This window comes from Antechinus flavipes, chromosome 2, assembly GCF_016432865.1.
Source record: "Antechinus flavipes isolate AdamAnt ecotype Samford, QLD, Australia chromosome 2, AdamAnt_v2, whole genome shotgun sequence".
In the NCBI taxonomy this organism is placed as follows: Eukaryota; Metazoa; Chordata; class Mammalia; order Dasyuromorphia; family Dasyuridae; genus Antechinus; species Antechinus flavipes.
In genome coordinates, this window is record NC_067399.1 from 544,310,054 (window position 1) to 544,337,802 (window position 27,749).

A 27,749-nucleotide genomic window follows, 5' to 3' on the forward strand; every position below is an offset into this window, starting at 1 on the left:
TATTTTAAACATATTGGTTCTTTTTCATTTTCCCTAATCAGCTTTGAAAACAAGCTTAATAGTGGTATTGCTAAGTCAAAGGGTATAAGCCGTTTAATAACTCTTAAGAGATTCCACATCTCTTTCCAAAATGGTTGAATCAGCTCAGACCCACCAAAAATGAATTAAGGTCTCAATTATTCCACATCCTCTCCAACGTTTGTCATTTTCCTTCTATCATTTTAGCCAATATGATGGGTTTAAAATATCTCAAAGTTTTTTTTTTTTAATTTGCATTTCTCTAATCAATATTGATTTAGAGCATGTTTTCATATGATTACAAATTATTTTGATTTCTTTACTGGAAAACTGTCTGCTAATAAGCTTTGCCCATGTATCAGTTGGGGAATGACTTGCATTCCCCCCCTCCCCTTTTTCTTTTTTTGCTGAGGCAATTAGGGTTAAGTGACTTGCCCAGGGTCATACAACCAGGACATGTTAAGTGTCTGAGGTCACATTTGAATTTAGGTCCTCCTGAATTCAGGGCTGGTGCTCTATCCACTACACCAACTAGCTATCCCAATGATTTGCATTTTTACAGATTTGACAAAGTTCTTTAAATATTTGAAATATGAGAACTTTATCTGAGGAATTGTCTATAAAATTCCTCCCCCCCCCCCCCTTACAGCTTTCTGCTTTCCTTTTGATTCTAGTTACATTTGTTTTATTTGTATAGAACCTTTTTATATCTTACAACACTCTCTATCTCTTGCTTTCAAAAATTGTTTACCTATCCATAAATCTGATAAGTAATATATTCCATGTTCTTCAAATTTTCTTGTAACATCTCCCTTTACTTCTAGGTCACATATCCATTTTGACCTAGTCTTAATCACTGATCGAACATTGCTTCAGTCAAACTGAGACTGTTCAAGATCTTAGTTTACCCCAAGGTCTCCACTGCATCCAGGGCCATCTCAAGTCATCGTAATCTATATCTTGCCACTGGACCCAAAAGGCTCCAAAGGAAAAAGCAGGGCTTATGACAGTCTTCCCTTACTGAAATCTGATTCACTTCCACATCACAGTATCACCTCCCTGATCTTGTGGTCCTCTTTGAGAAAAAAGGATGAAGAATAATCTTAGCAAATGGTGTAAGATACTATGTGCATTTTCTGCCAGAATGCTTTCCAGCTTTCCCAACAAGGTTTTTTTTTTCAGTTTGTTTATTTTGTTTTGTTTTTAAAACTAAATAATATCAAACACTTGTTTACTGTATTTGCTGGTACAGATTGTATGTTTACTCTGGTCCATGGATCTAAGACCTTTTTATTTCTTAGACTGTATGTACCAAATAGTTTTGATAATCACTGCCTTATAATATAGTTTAAGATCTAGTACTACTAAACTTTATTCCTCCACATTTTTTCCATTAATTCTTTTGATAGTCTTGACTTTTATTCTTTCAAATGAATTTTGTTATTTTTTTTCTAGCTCTGTAAAAAACTTTTTTTTTGATAATTTAGTTGGGGGGCAGCTAGATGGCGCAGTGATTAGAGCACGGGCACTGAAGCAGGAGGACTTGAGTTCAAATCCGGCCTCAGACACTTAACATTTCCTAGCTTTGTGACCCTGGGCAAGTCACTTAACCCCAATTGCTTTGGGGGAGGAGAGAGGGGAAGATAATTTAATTAGAATGTCACTGAATATGTAGATGAATTTTGGTAAAATTGCCATTTTTATTACATTGGCTCTACCTACTCATGAACAATGAAAATTTATTTAAATCTGACTTTATTTACGTACAAAGATTTTTATGATTTTGTTTTATAGATCCTAGGTTTGTTTTGATAGGTATTTTTTCTTAGATTGTTATATTTATGTTAATATTTTTCCTTCTGTTAAATCATCCCTGAATTTTTAACATGAATCCTACTTGTCATAAAGCCATAATCTTTGTAATACATTGTTGCAATCTTTTAGCTGGTATTTTATTTAGGATTTTTACATCCAAGTTCATTAATGAAATTGGTCCATAATTTTTTTTAACTGTTTTTACTTTTCCTGGCTTAGATATTAATGTCATATTTCATAAAAGCAGTTTGACAGAACTCCTTTTTTGCCTATAATACCAAATAATTTATTTACTATTGTAATTTCTTGGTCTTTAAATGTCTGATAGAACTCACTTGGAAATATGTCAAGTTCTGGTACTTTTTTCTTAGGAAGCTTATTTATGGCTGTTCAATCCCTTCTCTCCAACCCCTAAAAGAGGTCTATTTAGATATTCTATTTCCTCTTCTAATCTGGACAATTAGTATTCTTATAAGTGTTCTTCCATTTCACTTAAGTTCACTAAATTTATTGGCAAATAACTGAACAAAATAACTCCTTATAATTGCTTTCATTTCAGAAAAAGAACAAGTTAAAAATCTCCAATTAAACTCTAAATTGGAAATTCTAAAAATTAAAAGTGAGATTAATTGAATGTATCTTTTTCTTGTTTGTTTGCATTTTGTTTTCTCTCTCATTTTTCTTTTTTGATTTGATTTTTCTTATGCAGCATGATAATTGTGGAAATGCACATAGAAGAACTGCATATGTTTAACATATATTGGATTACTTTGCTCCCTCTGGGGTGGGGTTTGGAGGGAAAGGAGGGAAAAAAATGGAACACAAGATTTTGCAAGGGTAAATGTTGAAAATTGTCTATGCATATGTTTTGAGTCTAAGAAGTTTTAATAAAAAATTAAATAAAAATTAAATTTATTAGGAATAAAATAAAATTGAGCATAAGAAAACTATTGAGTTAATAAATAAAACTTGGAGTTGGTATTTTGAAAAATTCAATAAAATAAATAAAACATTGGTTAACATGATTTTTTAAAACAATAGGTGAACATTACTACAAAGGTAGTATCATAAATGAAAATGGTGACTATGCCACAAAAGATGAAATGAAAGCAATTATAAGGAGTTATTTTGTCCAGTTATTTGCCAATAAATTTAGTAAACTTCAATGAAATGAAAGACCATTTATAAGAATACATTCTTTAAGATAAAGTCTTTTAGTCTCCAATTAATTTTTTTCCTAGATTTTCATGATCTCTTATTAAATATAATTTTTATTCATTATAGTCTGTAAGGAAAGTACTTAAGTTTTCTGCTTTTGGCTATAAAAGTTTTGTGCCCTAATATATGGTCAATCTTTTTAAGCTATCTTGTATGCTGAGAAAAATGTATATTCATTTGCATTTCCATTCAATTCTCTCCAGATATCAAACATATCTAGCTCATCTAAAATTCTATTTGCTTCCTAAACTTCTTTAATATTTTTTCTGGTTAGATTTATCTAATTCTGAAACAAGAAGATAAAAGTCCCCTGTTATTATCTTTTTCCACTTGTATTTATTTTTTCTTTTAAAGATTTAGGTGCTATGGCATTTGATGTATATAAATTTAGTATTGACATTGTTTTATTATCTAAGGTATCTTTTATTATAATGTAGCTTCCTTATTTTTTAAAATTAAATCTATTTTAACTTTGACTTTGATATCATGATTGTTACCCCCACTATTTTTGCATCAGCTAAGATATAATACATACTACTACAGCCCTTTCTTTTAACTTTTGTATATCACTCATTTTTAGAATCTTTCTTGTAAGCAGTATATTGTTGGGTTTTGATTTTTAATCCATTATGCTATCTTTCTGTTTTATAAATGAATCCATCCCATTCACATTCAAAGGTTATAATTACTATTTGGGTATTCCCATTCATCCTACTTTCTCACACTATTGTCCTTTCCAGCCTCTCTTTTTATTCTATCTCTCTTCTAGTTTACTTCTCACCATTCCCTACATATATATATGCCCTTTTAAAGAATTTCTATTATCCTTTCTCTTAATCCTTCTTTTCTTTATTCTGCTCATTCCTCTAAGACAGGGTTTCTCAAACTTTTTTCACCAATCAATTTTTTCATGACTCCGGGCATATAGGTATAGAAAATACAAATCAAACATTTACTAATAATAAATCATAATTTTGTGACCCCCCATTCAGTTACAAAATCCCATATAAAATTGCATACTTGCAATTTAAATAACTGAGTTCTAAGGGTCTCTTCTTTCTCCCTCCTCAATCTTAATCTACCTACCCTTCTAAACATTCCTTCTGTTATCCTATTCCTTTACCCTCTTATTTTTTTATGAATTTAGTAGATTTCTATATCCTTCTAGATGTCTATGTTGTTCCCTCTTTAAACCAGATCTGATGAGAGTAGGGTTCCAGTACCCCCAAATGATTTCTCTGAATCAGGTTTATTATATCAAGATTTTAATATAATATCTATATTTGTCATATTCATTGTGATAATTAGTGTTATATTAAGATTCTTTCAGATAGTCCAATAATTTTTATGTTTTCTTGATCTGTTTTCTAGACCTGTTGTCTTTATCATGAGATGTTTCACATTCTCTATTTTTTCATTTTTAAAATTTTGTTTTATTATTTCTTGATATCTTATGTCATTCACTACCCTTTGTTCAATTCTAATTTTCAAAGAGTTGTTTTCATCCTTAATATTCTGAAGCTCTTTAACCAGTTGGTAGACTTTCTTTTCATGATTTCCTTGGTTTTCTTGAATTATTCTCCCCGCCCCCCATTTTTTCCTCAATTTCTTTTATTTAATTTTAAAGTCCTTTTTAAGCTCTTCCAAGATCTCTTTTCAGGTATGTGACACTTGAGGTTACTCTTTGGTGAGTTTTTTTTTTTTTTTTTTTTTTAAATACTTCAATATCCTCTGAAAATGAACCAAGGACTTCTCTATCACCATAATAGCTGTTTATGGATGGGTTCTTTCTCCTTTCCTTACTTATTTTCATTTATTTATTTTTAGCAGCTTGTTATTATAATCACCTCTAGTCCCGAAGCATGGAAGATGGTGCCTCTGGCTTACTGTTATTTTCTAAACGTTGGCCAAGGCCCAGCTATAGCACTCATTTTCCTTTCCAAGCCCTAGCTAAGGTCACCAAGTACATTATGCTGGGGATGTTCTTGCTCCTTGAAGATTATCTATCTAGTTTCTGTAATCTTCGGTTCTCCTCTCTGGCCTGGAATCCAAACCAGAAACTTAGCTGTTAAGTGCTCACAACCAGCAGCAGACGGCACCTTCAGCTGCAACAGCACAGGGTCCTTCAATCTTTCCCTGCTCAGATGTCGGACTTCCCTACTGACTGTAAGGTGAGAATGTCTGTGGCTTAGGCCGAGGCTGACTCCTTCCTAACCCACTGACCCCCCAGGGCTTGTAGTTTGTTGTTTCAGCAGACATAGACTGGAAGTGCTTACACTTCACTAAGGCTGAACTGGAGTCCCTAGGGTCTTTGCTCAGGTCTTCTCCAGTTGTCCCAGGGGGATCACTGTTCTACACCAACTTTTTTTTTTTTTAATTTTTGTTATTCTATATTCACAATGAGGTACTATTTTGTTTGTAGAAGAAATCTGGAGAGTAACAGATTTATATCTGGAAGGGGGTCTTGAACTCTGCTGAGAACTAGCCTTAAGTTGCTAATCTCCCATCAGACAGTTCTCTTTCAGCTTAACTGAAAGGGTCTCCAATTTCTTTATCTTAAGGACCACCTCGTGATTCAGGCCAATTCCACTAGACTTGTGATGGAGAGCCATCTGCATCCAGAAAGAGAGATATATGGGAACTGAATGTGGATCACAACATAGTATTTTCACCTTTTTTTTTTTTGCTGCTATTGTTGCTTGCCCCTCACCCCTCCATCCCTTTTTGACCTGACTTTTCTTATGCAGCATGGTAAATGTGGAAACACATATAGAACAATTGCGCATGTTTAACATATATTGGATATTGTTGTCTAGGGAAGGTAGAAGGTGGAGAGGGAGGGAAAGAGATCTGGAACACAAGGTTTCGCAAGAGTGAATGTTGAATGTTTAACATTCCCCTGCCATCTAGGGGAGAGGGTGGAGGGAGGGAAGGAAAAAGTTGTAACAGAAGTGAATGCAAGGGACAATGTTGAAAAATTACCATGCATGTTTTATCAATAAAAAGCTATAAAAAAAGAGTGAATGTTGAAAACTATCTTTATTTGTATTTTGAAAAACAAAAAACTATTAAAAAAAAAAAAAAAGACCCCACCTCAGTGTAGTAGCTGGTCTACCCAACATAGAACACGAGACTTGGAGTCAGAATAGACCTGGGTTCAAATCCAGCTTCAGATTCTATCTGTATGACTGAGAGAGTCACTTATCTTTTCTAAACCTCAGTTTCCCTACCTGTACATCACAGGATTGTTGTGTACACTTTCACACACACAACAATTCCAAAGAGTGGTTCTTTTGGGAGTGGCTCTGACATGCCCCCAGTACAGCCATACCCTTGCCAAACCCCATAGTCACCCCTTCAAGAGGCATTTGTAATAGGTGGTGCAAGAATACTACAAACAAGGCACAAGCAAAAGGCATGTACTGTTGGTTATAGAAGAAAAGGTGTGATAATTAGCTTCCCTTCAAGACCTGGAATATTTCTTTCATGGCTAGAAACAAAGTAGTTTACCACTGTTCAGATGAAGGAACCAAGACAAAAATCACATTAAATCTCATACAAACTGTCAAACTGACATGGTGAGCACAACCCATTCTTGAGTATGTTTCTTTGTATGACAATAGTTTGTCCAAGCAGCCGAGCTATGGTACTTTCCTCTCTCTGACAGGACCTCTGTTTGCCCTCCAGCTCTGATTTTGCACTTTCTACAAATCACTGCAATAAAACAGACTGAAGGCACCAACTCACATAAGCTAAGCAGAATATTTCATAGAGAGTAGTAACAGACTATTAGAGCGGGATCACTTAGGTCTCCCGAGTTACTTCAAGCTCCAGGTCTAAGAACGCCTATCAAATCCATCTTCTCCTTTCTCCTCCCACTGCTATAGCTCAAGTTTGAGATTGTTTTTGCTGCCCCATTTTCATCCCTCTGATTCACATAGATATCAGGTATTATTACTCTTTCTATACAGAGATTGCTGTCTTACACTCTCATTTTATTGTCTCCCAATAGACAGAGTTCTTACATTTTATTATGAATTTGTCTACAGATTTTATTCCCCATTAGACTACAAATTCCATGAGGATATGCTAATTTGCTTTGTCATCTTTTTGGGGACCTAGCAAGGTACTCTGCACATAGTAGGTGCTGAACACGTGCCTTGTTGGCGAGTCATGTGGTCGAGCTCTTTGGGACTCCACTTTGGGGTTTTCTTGACAAAGATACTGAAGTAGTTCACCCTTTCCCTCTCCGGTTTATTTTATGTATGAGGAACTGAGGCAAAGAGGGTCATAAAGATAGCAAGTGTCTGAGGCTGTTTTTGAATTCATGAAGACAAGTCTTTCTGATTCCAAAACCAGTGCTCTACCCACTGTGCAATGGAACTGCCTCCATAATATATGCCTAGTGGATGAATAAATTTGCTGAAGGCACATACACGGTTGATCTGCATGTGGCAGTTCACCTGCCTAGAGCCAGGAAGACCTGAATTCATATTTATTAATCAATATATTTAATACTTATTACTGAAAGCTATTAACAGGTTAAGTTGCACTAAGACTTTTGAGACACCCTGCATATTTAAATTAATATAAACTATATAAATATAAAGAAAACAGATATATTAGCAGTTCAGTGGAATTAGGATATTAAGTATCAAAACCAAATCATTACATCTTATTTTCTGTCAAATGAAATTGCTTATAGAAAGATGCACTGAGATCCAATGTAATCTGTTGTCATCAGCCACTTCATAGCTGATAACCTCACTTAAAATTTCATTTCTAGGATTTGAATCCTGATGAACTGAAGGCACTTGCTGTTTCTTTAGTGAAATATTTTAACATAAACATTACCTCTTAAAGAAAATAACACAATGCAATCCTTGACCACAGAATGTAACAACAAAATACTAAAAGCTAAAGAAAACAACAAAATACTAAAAGCTAAAGATATACACCATTTGCAAATGAGCCAGAGCATTTCACACACCCTGTCCTTAAGATAACAAAAGCTGCTGTCCCTAAGATAACAAAACTCAATACCATCTGTGACCTTACACCACATTTTGCTTTGTACTGCAGGGAATGTCTAAATACAGAGATGTATCTATAGATATGTCACTTGCTAGAAAATAATGGAAAAAGGTCCCCTGTACTCTGTGCAGATGCCCAGAGATAGTGTTTTTGTTCCTGTAATAATCACCCACATCCCAAAAGAGACTTGCCTGCTGATGGGCAGCTATAGCATGAAAAAAGAAGCCAACAAAAAAAGGTTCCCATTATGTAGTTTTCTTACTCTTTCCCTGGTGAATTTTAAGAATGCCAATACCTCAGACTTTCTTGTCTCACACAGTTCAGCACCCAAATATCAAGAAGAAAGGAAAGATTTAGTGATTTGAAAAACCAAAAATTTCCAAGCAATGCTCCCCACAGCAGGAATGTGTGAGTACTTCGAAATGACCCCACTGTGAAGTGTAAAGGGGGAAGGGTCCCTCAGAATATACCTTGGGGTTGCCTCCACCTTCCTTGGCAGCATACAACATCTGTAGAGCAGATTCCGCCAGTGTTTTGGTCTGGTCCAGCACCGTCATCTGCTGTTGATGATCTAGAATTTTAGATGCAACACCGACCGCGGCTAAGATCAAGGGTTCGAAGTAACTCGCCAGCTGTGTGACCTTGCAATGAAAATATTCACAAAAAAAGGCATTCAATTTAACATGTCTCAAACCATAGTTTGTAGGGAAAGACAGAAGTTAAAAAAAAAGATCAGATGACTCCCTAGGAAGATACACAACTTAGCTTTTTAAAATCCATCTTGAAAGGTGGTTCTGAACTGTCTTGAAGAATTCTACCTTCTTTTTGTATTTTTTACAGGAGTGTACAGAAACTTGTTCAGTAGTATGGAGTTTAGATGAAATCAGTTATTTTAAAAACAAGAAACTTTTATAAGGTTTTTTTTTTTTTTAAAGGGACAATGTTTCTTCTACTATGTAAAGAAAGTTTAATTATTAGTAGATAAGATTACTTAATTTTGTGATAGAACCAAAAAACTTACATCCCTGGTACCCATTTCAAATGTCATCTGTTTTCTAGCAGAGTCCAGGTACCTCTGTGAAGCTTAATTGAAAGAAAAAAAAAAAAAGCAAAAAAATCCTTTATCATTATCTTCAGACATTTAGCTTTGGATTTAGCTCCAGCTGATGAAAAGCTATTTACTGAACTGGCAAGGGGACAGTGATTGATTGGGTCTATTCTAAGGCTTCACTTAATGCTTTAATAAGGGAAGCAAATTGTTATCATGTCCAGGTCTGTAACCTGGAGACTGGAAAGAGAAAAGGAAGAACGCTTTATAAGATTCCATAGAAATGAACCCTCTTTGTCTAATCTATGTGTTGTCATGACAATGAACACTATGTGTTGTTGTTTTGTGTGTGTGTGTGTGTGTGTGTGTGTGTGTGTGAGATAAATATGTAAATGGTCTGACCATTCGGGTTACACAAAACATGGGAGAGCATAATGAATGTTTAATTTTCTTGATGCTCAGATGTTCAAAAACTGGATTTTCAAAATAAAGGCACTGTTTTATAATTTTTTCTTTAAGAAGTGTATTGTTGTTTAACAATGTTCAGTTTTATTTGATTCTCTATGAGTACTGGGCAAAGTACTGGCGCAGTTTGATATTTCCTTTTCCAGTGTTTCCATTTTACAAAAGAGGAACAAATAGGTAACTTTGCTCAGGGTCACTTAGCCAGTAAGTTTCTGAAGCTGGATTTGAATTTAGAATTTCCTGACTCCAGAACTGGTGTTCTAGCCACAAAGATGGAACTGAGCTTCAGGAAAATGCTGCTAAAATAATTTATGTTAAGATTCCATTATCCATGAAATAATTTTATATCCTTTTCTTATAGCAGTTAAATCTTTTCTATAACAAATATGAGATAACTTTGCAACTTGGAAAGTTAGTCAATAAATATTTAAACTCCTGTTATGTTAAGTAAAAGGGATACCAATTTCTCCTCTCAAGACGCTCAAGGTCAAGGTGAAAACAACTTTGTCTTTTAACATTCAGACCTTGGATGCTTCTTAGTCTTTTAAAAATTATTATTTATTTTATTGTTTTTTCTTCAATAGTATTTTACTTTTCCAAAAACATAAAAAGATATTTTTCAACGATTATTTTTTATAAATCTTTGTGTTCCAAATTTTTCTACCTCCCTCTTTGATCTCCCCACTCAAGACAGCAAGCAATCTGATATAGATTAAATATGTTCTTGCTTTTTACACTTAATAGTACATTAGTATTAATTTTGCATTTTCAATATACTGTGTGAATCTATTGACAGACATGGTTGTGAAATGTCATCAGAAAATCACAGACCTTTTGGAATACCACAAAGTTCTGTATTAGACTAAAGAAACCAGTAGTTTTTGGGCACTGTGATGTAATGTGGAAGGAAAGACATTTTTACCAGAAGAAGTAGGGAACAGGTCTGTTGTATCTATGGAGAGAGGAGAGAACCATGAGGAGTGGATGGATACATGGAGGACTCCGCGGCATGGATGGGACAAGTGGGAGCAAGATTAAAGATGTATATATTTCTCAAAATTTAGAAGTCAGAATGGAGTCTCTATTAGCTAGCAATGACCTAGAAATAATAATTTTGATTTAGGATAATGATTATCAAATTAGTAAAAGATTATCTTGCACATAGTTTCAGAAAGACTAGTGTCAATTTCCAGTCTGTTCCCAAGGCAAAAGATTGTTGCTCTGCAACAATTTTGTTTGCACATTGGGTGCTGAAAGCATGAGGCATTTCCTATATTTACTAGAAAGAGATGCATAACATCTCTGAGGAATTTGAAAATTGCAAGCACTCTATATAAAATGTCATTCTAAAAGCTTATTTCATTAATTTAATTGATGGGTTAAGACAGGAATTCTCAATCTTTTTTTTTTTTTTTTTTTTGGCAGTATGTTGAAGCCCATAAATCTCTTTCTCAGAATGTTTTTAAATGCATAAAATAAAATGTAAAAATCTCCAAAAATCAAGTATATTGAAATACAGTTATAAAAATATTTTTAAACAGCAAGTTTGAGAACTGTATAAATTCTCCAGATTTAAGAGAATATTGATTATTAAGAGTTAAATACAGCATTTTAAGAGAAATAATAGGTGTCTTTGTGTCCTAAATGAAAGGAATTTTTTTGGTCCTAGGTGGTGTACCACTAGGGCTGATTTTAAATTACCAGACTTTAGAATTTCAAAGCCCTGTGGGAGGCTTTGCTTCTCCTGTTAAGCTTTTTGGTCTACTATATCTCTCAGTAGACTATGAGCACTCTGAGAACAGGACTGGCTTTTTGCTTTCTTTGTATCCCTATGGATTAGTACAATGCCTGCCACTTAATGATGTGCTAGTTGACTCACTGACTGATTAGATGGAATAATGAATGCTGTTCTTTAATTCTTATTATTGCTAAAAACGACTGAAGTAAGTGCTCAAGATATATGAAAATAGGACAAAAAACAATTGGGAAGGAGGCAAATGTGTAAATAAATGCAAATGGCAATTTTTATGGAATTTGGTACATTCAAAGCACCACTGATCTGAAAGCTAGGATTGAAATCAATATCTTCTGAATCTAAATTTAATATTTTTTCTTCTATTCCTCTCTTCCTGAGTTCATAAGGAGGACAAAGAAACACTCTAGTGGAAAACTTGGTCATTCATCAATAAACACCTTTAGGTGATTTTAGAATTTTAAAAAAAATCACCAAAAGTGCTAGTGTTTTTCACCTGCAGAGATTTTGGATACTAGATTTCTTTATCCAAAGAATATGATCTATAAACAAAATCACAAGGAAATTAAAACTGACTATATCTACTATGAATATTTCCAAAATAAATTAAATACCAGTGAAGAATTTGCATAATTAATTCAATACAGTTTATGCTTTAATAAGTATTTAAACTAAAAGGAATATTAACACTCTTAAGCAAGTAAGGGAAAGGCTAATTCCCTCCTTAATTTCAGAATAAGGATAGAACTTTCCCGTTAAAATAAATTGAAATGAGGTAAACTTAAATGATTGAAAAAAAAAAATCTCCCCTCCCCAAATCAGAATTGAGCTGTACAGTTCTGGCTTCAATTTTACTAAAGGCTGCTAATTCTAGGAAATACTATCAAAGAAGGGTGCCCGCAGGGAAGGGTCCTAGGTGCAATGCCTAAGAGTAAGAAGCCCAGGGCACAAATGATTCTGCCAGACCTCAAGGGGAACAGTAGTGCTGAAATGATTTAATTTCTTGAGTGCACGCTAGGATGAGGGTAAGTGATCTTTTCTGTAGCTTCATGCAGTGTTGGAAGCAACCATCTGACATGGCTGACAGCATGATGGGAGAGATTTTTGAGAGCAGAACCACTTCAAATACTTTTTCTCTAAGCAGATACAGATGGGCAATGTGCTCACGCATCCATGCACACACCGATACACATCCACACTCAGAAGAAACAAATTAGGCCAGAGTACCTTGTGTCCCAACTGGGCTGCCTCTCCCCTCGCTGCTGTAGCAATGGGATCAATAAGGTGCCCGATCTCCTGGACCACGGATGTCAACTGCTCCTGCAAAGCCTGATAAGAAAAGACATTCTCAAGTTCTCCTGCTACAATTTTCTCACTGGGCTGCCCCTGTTCATATAAGACAGGGGTACATGGAGATGGGTACAGGATCAAGTGGCTGATCATGAGGGTGTTGGCTCTTTAAAACATTTATCTTTGTAGCAAGGGTTCACACATCCTGTGGCTAGCAGTCTCTTTAAGCACCTCTCTGTGCAAGATCAGAGGTAGGTTTCCATTTCTGCTTGATAGCCCCAAATTGTCTCCTACTTGTTTCCAACCCAGTTCATGCCTTCATATTTATCTTAATATCATTAGATTATTTAGGAAAATCCCTGAAATTACCGAATTAAACACAAAGGAATCCAGTAAAGACAACCAAAAGATGTAAAAACAAAACAAAAATAGAGAATTTATTCTGGGCACAGAAGTTAGCCATCTTGGAACTAATTTGCAAAATATCAAAGGTGATATTAAAAAGAGAGAAAAACACTTATAAGAGTTGGGATTCTTTTCCAAAATATGCTAGAAACTGTACCCAGTAATGTGGCAATCATGGATTGTTGGGGGAAGCACAATAAATTCTTACATAAGAAGTTGTAACCACTAAAAACATCCTAATGTAATTATTCCTAGTTTTTTTTTTCCCCCTAAACCTCAGTTTCAAAGATTTGGACCGGATTCTGGAAAAATTCCAAATTTAGAACAAGATTTTGCTGTCTTTTTTTGTAACCCCAGAAAACCCATAAAGCAAAGACTCTGTTGTTGATGAATATCTTAGAAGTATTAGATTACTAAGCAAAAATTTTCACTAAAAAAATGCATGTCTTAGATCTAAAACACTGTACATTCGCTGCTTGCTTTCCTGCACACATGTGCACAATGCCAGATAATTCAAGGCAAAAATACATGGTGACAATGAGCTGCTCATCAGAAATGAGACTGGCCTTTGTGGTTAGCAAATTTGCCAGAATGTTGTTGTATACGAGCCTTATGCTTAAGAGATCTGCTCTCATTGGAAGTAATGAGAAAAACAGCCTATGGAACAACCACAAAAACATTCTGGGAAAGAAAAAAATGGCTTCCAGGAGGTTTCTGCTAATTGCTTGTCACCACAATGACAAGTATATCCACAATCTGACTCTAGCCAAGACAGCAAAACATTCCAGATACATTGAGTTGCTACAGATGGGTTATGAAATGGACTGGGACATAACAGTGGAGAATATGCATTTGGAGACATTTTTTTCTTCTCCGAAAAAGCTCCAAATCTGAACTTTTTAAAACCTTTCATGACCCTGATTTAGAAAGCCAATTAAGGCCTTTCAAACATCGTAAAGAAACCTTGTGAGGGCTGCCAGTCCTCACCTGGGAATTGAGGACCAGGAACTTTCTCTTTAATTTTTGTATCCCAAGCACCTAACAGTGCCTGGCTCAAACCTGATGAATGAATGATTGATTTAGGTTGAAATGAGAACAAATGTAAGCTCAAAAGCCAGGATCTGGTTGGTATCTTCCGAGGGAGGACTTTCCTGATCCCTACAGCTGCTGGTACCCTTTCTCTCCAATAACCTTTGTATTTCCTACATATCAAATTTTAAATTTATCTTCTCTTTTTTTATGTGGACTTGTTTTCCCCATTAGAATGCAAACTTTTTGAGAGTAAACCTTGTTTCATTCTTGGTACTTGTGCCCAGCACGGTGTCTGGAATATAAAAGGTACTTAATATTTGGTTGATTTATCTACTGACACAAAATGAAGGCTTGAGATAAACGGGAAAACTAATTGCCAGGACAAGGATCCAAGACCAGGAAGTCCATATTATATTAGGAAGCCAAAATACAGGCAGTAATCATTTGTTTGCCTCGGTTAAGATTCTCCAAAGTTTCCATCTATTTGATGACAATTTCTTATTTTCGTGATCCTCACCTCCAGCGACAGCATATAATTTGACAGACTCTGTACTAAGTCTGTACCTTACTCAACTTCCCCTGTTGTACTATAGGCTCATATGCTATCTCCTCCTCCCAAAATGCTTCTTATGTAAAAACATTAAGTGACTGGGTCCATGACAAATTTATGCTAGCAAATGTCAACACATCCCCCAAGATAATACTTCAATTTTTCTGTATTGGATTTTCTGTCATGCTGATCACAGCAGCTATTACAAACCTTTTCTTCTTTTAAGCTAATCATACCATACTTAACTTCTCCACCTTTCCCCCAGATTCTCACTGAAGAGTACCTTATTATATACTTGATTTTAAAAGATATGTCTGAAGGATCTAATCACTTTCCTTTCTAATCCACACTCTCTCACTAATACACTCAAATCTCAAAGTAATTTTTCTAATATATAGCTCTAACCACACCACCTTCCTGCTCAATAAACTTTAGTAGCACCTTATCCACATCCCAATGACCCCTTTAGCACAAAACAGAAAACTTTTTGGTTTTTAAAGATCTTCATCAAGAGACCCCTCCCCACCTCTCCAATCTTTTTACATTCTACTCTTCTTCACATAATCTGTGATCTAGTCATACTAGCCTGCCTGCCTGCCTGCCATTTTTGTATATGGTACTCCATCTGCTACCTCTGTGCCTTGCACTAGCTTCTATCCCTGGAAGGCTCTCTTTCCCAACCTTTAAATTTTGGAATGCTTGGCTTCTTTTAATAGCTAGCATTTTTATAATTCTCTAAGGTTTTCAAAGAACTTTACATAGACTAACTAATTTAATACTTCTATCACCTTCATGAGGTGGGTAATATTATTATTTCCATCTTACAAATGAGGAAATTCAGAGAAATTGCAGAAATTATACATAGGTTAAATAAATTACTTAGGGTCATATAGCTTATTAATGGTGTCTGAAACAAGTTTTGAACTCATGGCTTCCTGATTCCAAGGCCTAAAATCCGCTATAACACTTCTCTATCTTTATCAGTTCAAGTACTATCTCTCATAACAGGCCTTTCCTGGTCCCTCTAATTGCTAATGACATTTTCTCATACTACATTCCTCCATCTCTTTGTGTTAAAAGCTTTATCTTTCCTATTAGAATGTAAGTTCCTTGCAGATAGGGACTGGTTTTGCTTTTTCTTTATATTTCTATAATAAGTACTTAATGAATAAGAACTTAAAAGTATTAAATAGTCATTAATTATATAGTAAAGAATATAGTAATTAAGCAGTAAATATTTACTTACTAAATCAATCAACAAGCATTTACTAAATACTTATTATATGTTGTTACTTAGTACTTATTAAATGCTTACTGACTGATTTATATTGATTTCTATGTCTTTTCCTTAAGTTCATTATCTTGCCAATTCATTAGCAACTTTAATATATTGAATAACATAATTTTTTATTCATTCTGTTCTTCTACGAGTAGAGTTAGGGGGTCAAGTTTGGCTCTTATTCTATAGAATGGAAACAAAGTAGGTGGCACTAATTTTAGGTTATCAGACTACCTGACTGATGAAGAAACATACTACTCTTTCCCCCAGTTTCTGGGAAGGTCTTGGAATACACAAGTTGTGGAAGGATAGTTCCCTATGCTCAAACACAGAATTTGCAAATGATAGAAACCTGGTAGGGACAGCTAACATACTGGATAAGACAGTCAGGTTGCAAAAATAACCTACTAGAAAAGACCAATGGATTGAAATGAATTTAATAAAATGAAACTGAATAGTTATAAATGTAGGATATCTTATACTTGGGTGCTTAAAGTCACCTTTTCAAGAATAAGATGTAAGGATATGGATGATCAGGAGTTTTTAGGGGATGACAATAACAAGTTGAAGGCCTCAAGTCATTTGAAGGAATAGATTTCTTCTCACTTTGTATCTTTGAATACAGTCTAGATGACTATTTGTTGGGACTATAGTGATTATTCCTTCTCAGACCAGAGTGGGAAATGGATGACTACTGAGGTCCCTTTTAATTCTGGAAGTCTGCTTCACTGCTCAGACTTAGCTCTGACTACTAAGTTCAACTCTCTCTTATTTTTAATTTTCTTCCAAAAGTACAAATTCTATTTTGTTTTGATATAAAAAGTTCTGAATAAAACCTTTTATAAACTACACTTCCAGTCCCTGCGATGCTAGAAAACCTTCCACATTGTCCAACAGCGGGCAACTATCAGTGAAATAATAAGAGTGTATACAGTTCAGTAGACAGAATGAAAACATGAAAATCAACTTGTCCTGGTTCACCGAGAATCACTGAGGATCAAGGCTCACAAACAATACAGAAAGGGATCAGGAAAAAAATTATTAATTAAAAAAAATTGGTCAGGTGCCAAATGCTTACCAGGCATTATGTTCTATTTGGGGATTCAACAAAAATGAGATAGTGCCTGTCTCTTCAAGGAGCTTACATTCTACTAAAGATCCCTTATCCACTTGGCCAAAAAATCTGAGCAGTTCCACTGACTCTTAAAGTACTCCCTATCCAGATTCTTTAAAGCATGCTGTTCTTAGGCAAATTCCTGGAGCAGAAGAATGGACAATCTTTGTTTAGGACAAATGGGGCAGAATCAAAATTAGAAAGAAAGCATGTCATTCCTCAAACCTATTAACATAGTATCAAAGTATTTATAAAGTAGCGATATCCAAAGAACTGAGAAGAAAAGGAAGATGGTTAGTCAAAGTAGGGATTCAAGGCCAGGGATTCAGTAGATCAGAAAGCCAAAAGACAGAGGATCAGAGTCTTGACTACTTCACCTTCAGAGTACTTGCTGACTGAATGAATGCTTAATGGATAGTCAACTGGTTGAATTCATTATGAGTTCTAGGAATGTAGTTTACAAAAGGGTTTATTTGGAAATGTTTATAACAAAAAAAAATGGAATTTGCACTTTTGGAAGAAAATTAAAAATAAGAGTTGAATTTCGTGGCCAGAGCCAAGTCTGTTCGTTGAATCCCCTGCCCCCACTGGCTGTAATGAACCAGCATCATTAAAGGCTGCTGTTTTCTGTATATTCAGTGATAATGCAATAGAGGCTTATGACATGGAAAGTAGACATAGTTCAGCTAATGTACTCACTTATAGACAAAGTCCAAGAGCTACTGCCTCATCTGAGCAAATTAAGTAGCAGGTAGAGATGAATCAAAGGAAACAAAGTTAGACATTAAGAGCACTTAGAAGGAAGATGGAAAAAACAACAATGAAAAGAAAAGGAACTGGCTGTCTCCAAAGAAGTGGGGAAAAAATTTCTACCTCCTAGATTTAGGAAAAAAGAGCTCAATAATTTACAAGACTGATAGTGTAAGTGGATAAGGGCTTCCTGGTAATAGTAATAGATGAAAGGCTGTATAGTGAATAGCTAATAATCTTAAGAGTAAAAATGTTTAGTTCAGTGAGGTCTGCCTGTATCTGAATTTAATGCAAAATCAAATAATTTGATCAATGCATTTTTCCCCCAGTTAATGCACACAGATACATTCAAAATTTATGTTCTAAGGTTTGCTCTGTTGAGCTTCTAAATTGAATTTAGAAACCCAGGTTGATAACACACTCCATCGTTTCTTCAATTTTTAATGTATTTACTGTTTTCCAATCTTGCCTACCACTGGTAGGTGCCATCTTCTCAACTACTCAAAGGGAAATCCTGCTCACATGTTAATTTCAATTTTTTACAATCAGCATACTTAATCTCCTTCCATTCATGATCCATAGATCATTACTCACCAATATCTACTCTATCCTCTCCACTCCAGGATTAAGCATCTTAAATTCACAGAAGAAAGATTAATTGAGACTCAAAACAAATATGTATATGTATATGTATATATATATATATGTATATTTGCTCTTTACAGAGCAATACAATTTTCAAAGTGAAAAGTGACTTAAAGGGTCATTCCCCGAATAGGAATCCAAGTTCCTGTTCTCCATGAATCATCTCCAAGAAGTGAATGTAGAATGCTTACTTAAAGAACTCCAACAATAGAGAACCTACTGCCCATTGAACTTTTAGATTGCACTAATTATGTTTTTTTCATATTTTGAATTTTTTCCAGATATGGAGCTGATATCTGTTCATTGACAGCTTTTGCCCACTGCTCCAAAATCTCTCTGGGGCCACAAAAGAACAAATCATATAGCAGCTCTTTTAATACATGAAGAAAACTACCATTACATATCCTATCACTTTTTCATTTTTTAAAAAATAAAACAAGAGAAGATTTGTTAAGCATTTTGGAAACCTCAAATTGCTATATAAATGCTAGCTACTATATTATCAATAGTATTATTATTTCCGTTTCCAGAAACCCACATTTCCTAATTCTTTTAAAAGTAAATATATGAGCCTTGAACATAATTGCTCCTAGAGGAGGCTCTATGTTATACATATACCAATCATATATGTATTATTTCTTATATATTGCCTTCAATTATTTAAGTATAAACCTTCTTTACCTCAGCTGACAATTTTGATGAATTACGGCTGGAAAATATTATCATTCACTGGCTAGCCTTCTGGAGACTAGTTTCTCTCTATACTTAGCAAGACTTTTTTAGGCAACAAGCATACAATCAGCTATGAGGGGGCACAATGGATAAAGCATTACCCTGAGTTCCAATCCTGCTTCAGACATTTTCTTCAGCTAGATAGCCGTGTGATCCAGAAATAATTACCATATCTATCTCACAGGGTGGTAGACACATAGATAAGGACAAAAGAGATTATTTAAAGCATGTGTAAAGCACTTTGTAGACCTTAAGGCACCATGTGCATGTTAGCTGCTGCTGCTGCTACTAGTACTGATACCACTGCTACTAGAACTGCTATAAACTAGAGGGCCAACTCAGAGGATTTAGGTTCTCCATGCTAGATCTCTATAGCTTTCTCTAGCTTGCAGGGAACAGATGGAGCAATTTACATTTGAACAGCAATCCTTACCTCCACCGAGATGTCATCCCTTGTGGCCAAGTTCTGGCTGACTGCAGCCAGAGAGGCTTGTTCAATATCTCGGATGCACCTATTGATGCCATCAATGGAATAGTCACACTCTCTCTGGCCTGGAGCCTTATCCCTGAAACAAAGAGAATTTTATTAGGAGAAAAGGAGAGTCCAGTTTGCTTTGGGACATCACATCAATGACTAGTGCATTGGGAGGCTCTGACCACGTGACCCCTATTATTATGCTATTTAATAAGCTACAGGTTCTTTAATTCCTACTTTTAAATCTGAGTTACATATGGGACATCCTGCCTCATCAAAGTGAAGGAAATTGTAGGTCCTCAACTCGAGAGGGGATCAATACCTGAAGAATACACTATTTCAGGAAGTAATCAAAAACCCTTTAACCTTAATTGCCCAAATATTCCATGAATTGCCAAAAAGTGGGGACCTGGGTTAAGGCTTCCCACTGTTTTAAGTATAACACCATCATAAAAGCTGGTTCAAATTCTACTTCAGAGACTTACTGGATATAAAGCTCTGGGCAAATCCTTTAATCTTTGAGCCTTAGATGTAACTTCATCTGTAAAATGGGGATAATATTAGGACTTTTCTTATAGGACTATTCTGAGAATCAAAACAATATATGGAAAGAAATTTGTAGGTCTTAAAGTACTATATGTTAACTATTATTATTATTGTTATTATAAAAGGTGAGTTCTATTTCCTGCACAAATGAGCAACATTATGTACTACTGAAAGAGCCCCTATTTGTATGAAATCCCTAATGGGTTTTTCTTTGCATGGGCTTCTAAATTTCACAATGATGATTAAGAACATTAAGCAGGAAAGTGCTAGTTAATTCTATGACCTTCCCAAATAAATGAGAAACAAAGTATAACTGTGTGAGTCCTTCTGTACAGAATTACATCTAATTCTGTAGATAATTGTAGATAAGAACATTTCAAGGAATGTTCTTAAGAATCCTAATGACACTGTAGATGGCAGAGACAACCACAGCTTTAGCAAGACTCAAAATATTCATATGATTTTACCATTGAGTTACCCCATTGTACCCCAAATCTGTTTTAGGGCAGAATAGCAAATATGGGTTATCTTTGGATATCTAGGTGACACAGGTGATAGACAGCATTGGCTCTGAGATAAAACTACATCATAGTTAAACTAATAAACTTTATGCATTTGGTGTAATGGGAAGGGCAGGAAATTTGGAGCTGGAAGACTGGGATTCCAGTTTTAGCCCAATCATTAATCAACTGTATGACCTTGAGCAAATCAGTTGACCTCAATCTCCCTAACCTGCAAAACAGAATTCATAATGCCAGCAGGACCTATAATATAGGATTGTTTCAAAGATCAAATCAGGTAATGGAAATAAAGTAATCTGAAACTGTAAATCACTATATAAATATAAGAAATGATTACTATACTGTTGGAAAATGAAGGGTAGCTGAAGGTGAATGCAAGCCATTCCAAAGACACTTACCTAATGGAAGTGATGAGGCTTTTGATTGAATCTGATACAGTATGAGAATGTCCAGCAAGAACAGACCAGGTGGGTGGGTCTTTAGGATTGATGGCCAAGGAGCGAGCAGTTCTGATCAGGAATGATGAGCTCTCCAACATGGTCTTAGCTGAGACTAGGATGGGTTCCTGTGCTCGAGATCCCTGGGAAAAATAAAGTAGTAGAGTTGTTGCTAGTTTGGAAATAACAAAGTTCAAGTTGGGGGCAGAAAAGTATTCCTTGAAGGTGATATTTATTAAATAGAGGTATCTAATAGTCTTTTAGAATTTGGGAGAAAACAGTATGTTTGATGGAGTTCTGAGTTCCTGAGGACAAGGTAGCCAAACTGATTAGGAAGCTTTCTTATGCCTGATGACCAATTGGATCCAAAAACTGTCTGAGGGTATCAGTTGAATGGGAGTCAGTAATCAAGAAAGACTTTTGCAGAATTATCAGCATAGCAATCCATGCTAGAATCTTATTGAAATCCAGCTTGAGACATCAGCACTCAATGGATGTACAAAACTTGTGTGCATGTTCTTAAAATGGCCCACCTTTGACTTCATGTGTTCAAGCATTTTTAGTAATATCTAGTAGTTTTTAGTAAGCATTCAACTTAATATTCATATGATTATCTGGGGCATTTAGATTTTATAGTAGATAGGACATCCCATCTGGAGTCAGGAAGAGCTGAGTTCAAATCCAGCTTCAAATATTTATTAGTTTTGTGACCCTGTTTGTATTATCTTTCCTTTTCTGTAAAATGACCTGAAAAAGGAAACAGCAAACCACTTTTTGGTAGTATCTCTACCACGAAAACCCCAAATAGGATCACAGAGTCAGACAGGGTTGAAAGGACTGAACAATGACAAATGATTGGTAACAGTTATCTAAGCCATGTTTTTTTTTTTTTTTTTTTTTCCTCCCCTACTACTTATTGATATCTAAAAGGAAAAAGTAAGGCTGAAAACATGTGATAGTTTTACTATTTGTTAGTAGCAGTTGTAGAGGTGAGAAATCTCAAAATTCCTGTATGAAAATGAGGGTTTGGATTATCTTTGGATTTCAATGGTTTGTACTTTCCCAAAAATATAAAAAATTGCGAGATGATTATGGTCACTTGAATAGCAATCTACTTTTAACTGCAAACTTGTAACATGATTATTCTATTTTCCTTTTATTTCCCAATGCCCTAACCCTTCTTCTTATCTTTGGAGAATAACATCAGAAAGTTTGTATTCCTTTAAGTTGGGATACTGAGAAAGCCATAGAACAAAGAGACAGGAGGAACAGGATTTTACAGTCCAAGACTTTAGTCAAGGAAAAAACAGTCATGAAAAAAGAAAGAGGAACAGAAAACAATCTACAATCATGTTTACAGGCAAAAATTTCTTGAGAATTCTATTCTATAGCAAAGGTCTTTGGAATTTCACTAGTCATACAGATTCCATTGTGGTATTTTTTTCTTCATATTCTTGACACTTTTTTCATGTTCTGGTGATGTTCTTCAGTTTTCCTCACATAAGTTAAAATACTGACCTCCAGAATATCACTTCCTTGACTACTGATATGCAAATTCATCTCTGAGAATAACAAATTAGTCTTTACTGTGGTCTGATTAACTGGGTTCATGAGAAAATTAATTTATATAGCTCTGGCTTTCCCAAGGAAGAAAAGAAAACTACTGACTTTACAAAGGGTATTCTGAACAGAATTATCATATGTTTATGTTGTTTTACCCCTAATGTTTTGTAGCTCTTATCATCTACTTTAAGAAATCTCCAGTAAGAAGACTTATATGAACAGATACAAAATCAAAAAAGGAGAACCATCGGGAAATAAGGTACTCAATGACACACACACATTTATTAGAAAGGGCTTTTTTTTTTTTTTTTGAAAGAACTATTTTTTTATTACCTACCCAGGCAAATGGGTACTCTAGGAGAGGTATATGAATATTAAAGCTCTAGAGGGTAGAAGGTTTGGAAAAAGCTTTACTGTAGATAACAACAAAAAAATATTTCTGTACAAATTGTACTCTTCTCTCTCTTTTGCAAACCCTTGCAGTAAACAAGTACAGCAACAGGGAAGATAAGAGTATGATAGAACAAGGGCATCTATTCAATGAAGTTCTGAGATATGCTGGGCAACCCAGTCTTAAAAAAAAAAAAAAAAAAAGGCAAATAAATACCATAAAGCCACAACTTGTTTCTCTATATTAAAACAAATGAACAAACCAAGTCCACATCTGAGTACTTCTTCCAACTTCCCTATTTAGAGATTGAAAATTCAAGGTCCAATAGTCAATATTTTGGCTTTTTTTAATTATTCAGTCAAACTGGAATACTACTTCTTTCACTGATAACAATAATAAAACGATACTTTGTACATACTTAAGCATTTTTAGCGATTAACTTCATATATATATTCAATAGTACAGACAACCCCAAACCCAATTTTTTCTTGCTTCTTGGAATCCCCCAAAAAGAAAAAAGGCATACATATCCTACCTCAGAGCTGATCTGGGCTGGAATGCTGACGAACTCAGGGTTGGAAGCAAATGCTGTCAGATTTTCAACTGCTTCAATCAAGGGCACAGTTGCAATTCGACACTTAGTGCGATTGTCTTCAGAGAAATCTCCATCCAGAGCCTGGTGTGAAGAGAAAATACAGAAGTATTTTCTGTATAATGATATCTAGTGTCTGTCCCTAGGGGCTAAAACCATCCTCTTTCAAAAGAATGTGCTCTGATTTTGTTCAGGATTCTTAAAACATTTGTAAATAAAAGCAAAATGTACAGGATCCAAGACAATTTTAAGAAACAAAGTAAAATACGCATCTTGTGTAACAGCTGACCTCCTGAATCATATGGACTATCCTTCCAATAAAGGATAAAATGATACATTTTTGAAATAATGCTCTTTTCCTGGTTTCATATATCTGGAGTAGCTCCAAAAAGCAGAGCCAAACACCTTAAAAATTAAATGGAATCCTCTGGAGGTTCAAGCATCACATGTCAACACTAAATTTCCATCCAAAAAAAGTACAAATGTAAATATGCCTATAGTTTAAAGGCAGAAGGTTTCCATTTCAAGGAAGTATCTTCACAACTGGCTTTATATTAAAGTGCCTAAAGATTATATTAATAAGGAGCACCAAATATCCAGGTCATTTCAGTCATTCTTGTCTCCTATTGCCCAGATTTAGCTACTTTGATCAGAATGGCATTCCCTTTATATCTTAGATTCAAGACTTCTCTTAGTCTAATCTGTTAATCTGTTATAACAGGTTAGGAACCTCTAAAAGGTCAGAAGGAAATAGATATACTTAGAGCTAGACAGGACTTTAAAGACCATTTAATCCAAACTCTCAAGTTAGAGTTGAGGAGACCGAAGCACTGAAAGGTTAAGTGGCTTGTTCTCAAGGTCACAGAAGTAATGATTGAGGGATAACTGAATACTTCTATCCCCTCCAGTACAATCTTTACTTTACCACAACACCTCTCATCTCTTAGAACAAAGTTCTTAACCTAAAGAATGTAAATAAATTTCAAGGAGTCCATGAACTTGGACAGGAAAATAATGACATCTTTATTTAAATATAGTTGATTTCTTTTAAATCCCCTACATTTTATTTCACAGAAATTAGAACAGTATCTTGAGAAGACTCCCATAGGCTTGATCAGACTGCAGAGGAGTTTATGACACACATTACATGATCAAGCAATTTTAGTAGAAATTAGTTTTGACAGAACTCACAGATTCTTAGAAAACAAGATTTGGAAATCATTTAGTTCAACTTTTTCATTTTAGTGGAGAAGAAATGGAGGCCCAGAGAAACAAAGTCATTTGTCCAAAGTTACAAAGATACCTGCTAACAGAGCACATTATAGAACCTATCTTTTTAGGCTACCAGTAGAATGCTCTTTTCTGCTCTGTCACACTCATTCAGAGACAACTGAAACAAAGTTCAAAATAAGAAAAGATCACAGTCAAACAAAAAAAAATTTTTTTTGTAAAATCTACTTTAAAAAGGGAAAGCGAGTGAGAAAAGAATATACTTACAGCCAAGCCAAGTACTATCAAAGAAGGAACAGAATCATTTGTTTTGAGTGTACAGTGATGATGTTTAATCCCAAGGGAATGAACTAAGTATTTCTTTACAGGGCAAGGCCATGCTCTGGCTTCTTAGAAAAACAAAAGCTACTCTTGCACAATTTTTATTTGGCATTCAACCAGTCAAACTGCCCAAGTTAAAATAACATTCCATTCCACACATCTGATTTGAAACTAGAGTAACAAGCTGAATGAAGGAAGAAAGAAAAGACAGCTATACAATTTTCTTTGAGGAGAGTGTGTATGACTGGTAGTATGTCTCCCATATTACATTATCCAATACAAGAAATGGTCAGGATTCAAAGATTCAGGGTAGCCAACAGATAAAAGGCTTGGTTTCAAATATTCACAACTTGACAACCTATCATGGATTCAGTAGCCTCTGTTTCTTGGTGCTGCTTCTACTTTCAGCCTTCTTCAATTATTCCAACTGCTGACATTCTAACACAAATTGGATGTAATCTCATTTAAAAAAAATTTATGACAAAAAACTTTTTTCTTCCTCCCACTGCCCCTACCCTACCAGAAACAACAACAATAAAATTCTTGTAATAAAGTAGACACTGTTAAGTAAAACACATTTTTCTAAAAGTCTTATTATGTATCACCATCTCTCTCTCTCAGAAAGCCAATAGCATATTTCGTAATTTATCTTCTGGAATCACATTTGATTATTGCTTTGATCATAGTTTTTACAGTTTTCAAAGTGGTTTGTTTTTATGTCATAACTGTATTGTATAGATATTGTTCTCCTGACTTTACTGTGTATCAGCTCATACAAATCTCAGATTTCACTGAAATCACACTTTCATCATTTCTTATGGTATAAGAGTATTCCATTACCTGATATACCTCTTATGGTACAGTAATATTCCAATGCTATCACAAAACATTTTTTCCCAGCCATTACCCAACTAATGGGGATCCTCTTAGTTTCCAGGTTTTTAATATACTACAAAAACAGTTGTTACACTTCTTTTTGTACAAATGCATACTGTTTCTGTTTCTTTAATCTCTTTGAGGTACAGACCCAGCATTGTATATATCTTCATTATTAAAAGGATAATCAGGTATTAAAGATGGGCACCTCTTGCTAATCACTGCTATATAATCCTGAGCAAATAATCTTTGGTCCTTAGTTTTTTTTATTTGAAAATAAGGAAATTAAAGAGTTAATTGGACCAGATAATCTCAAAGGACCGTTTCATTTTAAAATCTATGATCTAAGTTCAAGATAAAATCTAATTGAGACTTTTTTCAATGATGTAATCAGAATAAGAGTAATAAAAAAGTGAAAGGTCTGGAAAAATGTATATACAAATAAATACTCTTAAGTATATGCTTTCACATACTTGAAGTACTTCAAGCGAATGAAGTCAGAAAATTTTAAAAAGCAAATTTCTCCTTCCCAGGTATACTATATAAGTCTATACTCAGTTGTAATCTGTGCTGAGCTTTAATGCTGCATTACCACCTGCTATTAGAACACTCAACCTAGTTTCCTTAAAGGAATCTCAAAAATCAACATGTACAATAAGGATCACTTCCAACTGTACCTTCACCAAACTTCCTAATTTTTTTTTTAAAGCAGTATCATCTCCCCTTCTCCCCCCCTTTTGAGGCAATTGGGGTTAAGTGACTTGTGCAGGGTCACACAGGCAGGAAGTATTAAGTGTCTGAGGACAGATTTGAACTCGGGTCTTCCTGATTTCAGGGCCTAGCTGCCCCAGTATCATCCTTCTAATCACCAAGATTTGTAATTCTGAAGTCATTCTTGATGCTTCATTTTTACTCAATCCCATTTCTAATTATTTGCCACAACTTGCTGAGTCTAACATCACTTCCTTCTCTCCACTCACATAATTACTTGCAAGCTTGTCTTTTAGGACATTACCAGTCTCATTTACTGAAATGAGTTGCTATGAGAATGTGACATTCCTAGAAGAATCTGAATAGAATTGAAGAATTTGAGAGAAATTTTGCATACAGACCATTCACTGTTTCAAACTGAGCAAAAATATAAAGAAGAGCCACTGGAATCTAAAGAAAAAAACCTTCAATTCCCCATAACTTAGTGTGGCAGTGTTTTAAGTTATAAAAAAAGTATACATTTAATTTCATTTTTTTTTCCAGATTAGTTGATTTTACAGCAGCAAAAGTCAACTGTGAACACCAACAAAACACAAGGAAACAACCATATAAGGAAGATTTGGCTGGATATGATTTGGAAGATCCTAACTGTGGAACTGATCCCTTCCACTTTAGGAAAGGGATTACAGACTTAACTTATGATGTATAGACAATGCATTTCCTTGTTAAAAAAATAACAAAAAACCCTTCCTCTTTTCTTCTTTATATAATTCCATTTACTTTAATCTTTGTTCCAACAGGAAGAAAACAACAATACTATTTCTGGCATATTATTTATTTCAAGAAAGATCCTACCTGCCCTTCCAATTACTATACACTTTACTATTTTATATCTAATTTTATGGTCATAAAGAAAGAGAAAACAAACTGGCTTTCAA

General features: G+C 34.8%; 1 protein-coding gene across 1 annotated transcript in view; it reads right to left on the reverse strand.

Moving 5' to 3' along the window:
• The window catches only part of TLN2 (talin 2), a 237,371-nt gene that overhangs the window by 95,811 nt on the left and 113,811 nt on the right, over positions 1–27,749 (reverse strand). Inside the window, exons 35-39 of the mRNA XM_051980927.1 lie at positions 23,617–23,757; positions 21,089–21,270; positions 19,582–19,714; positions 12,579–12,680; positions 8,556–8,726 (exon numbers count right to left, since the gene is read on the reverse strand). Of these exons, the coding sequence (XP_051836887.1) occupies positions 8,556–8,726; positions 12,579–12,680; positions 19,582–19,714; positions 21,089–21,270; positions 23,617–23,757 (729 nt within the window). The remainder of the gene's footprint in view (positions 1–8,555; positions 8,727–12,578; positions 12,681–19,581; positions 19,715–21,088; positions 21,271–23,616; positions 23,758–27,749) is intronic.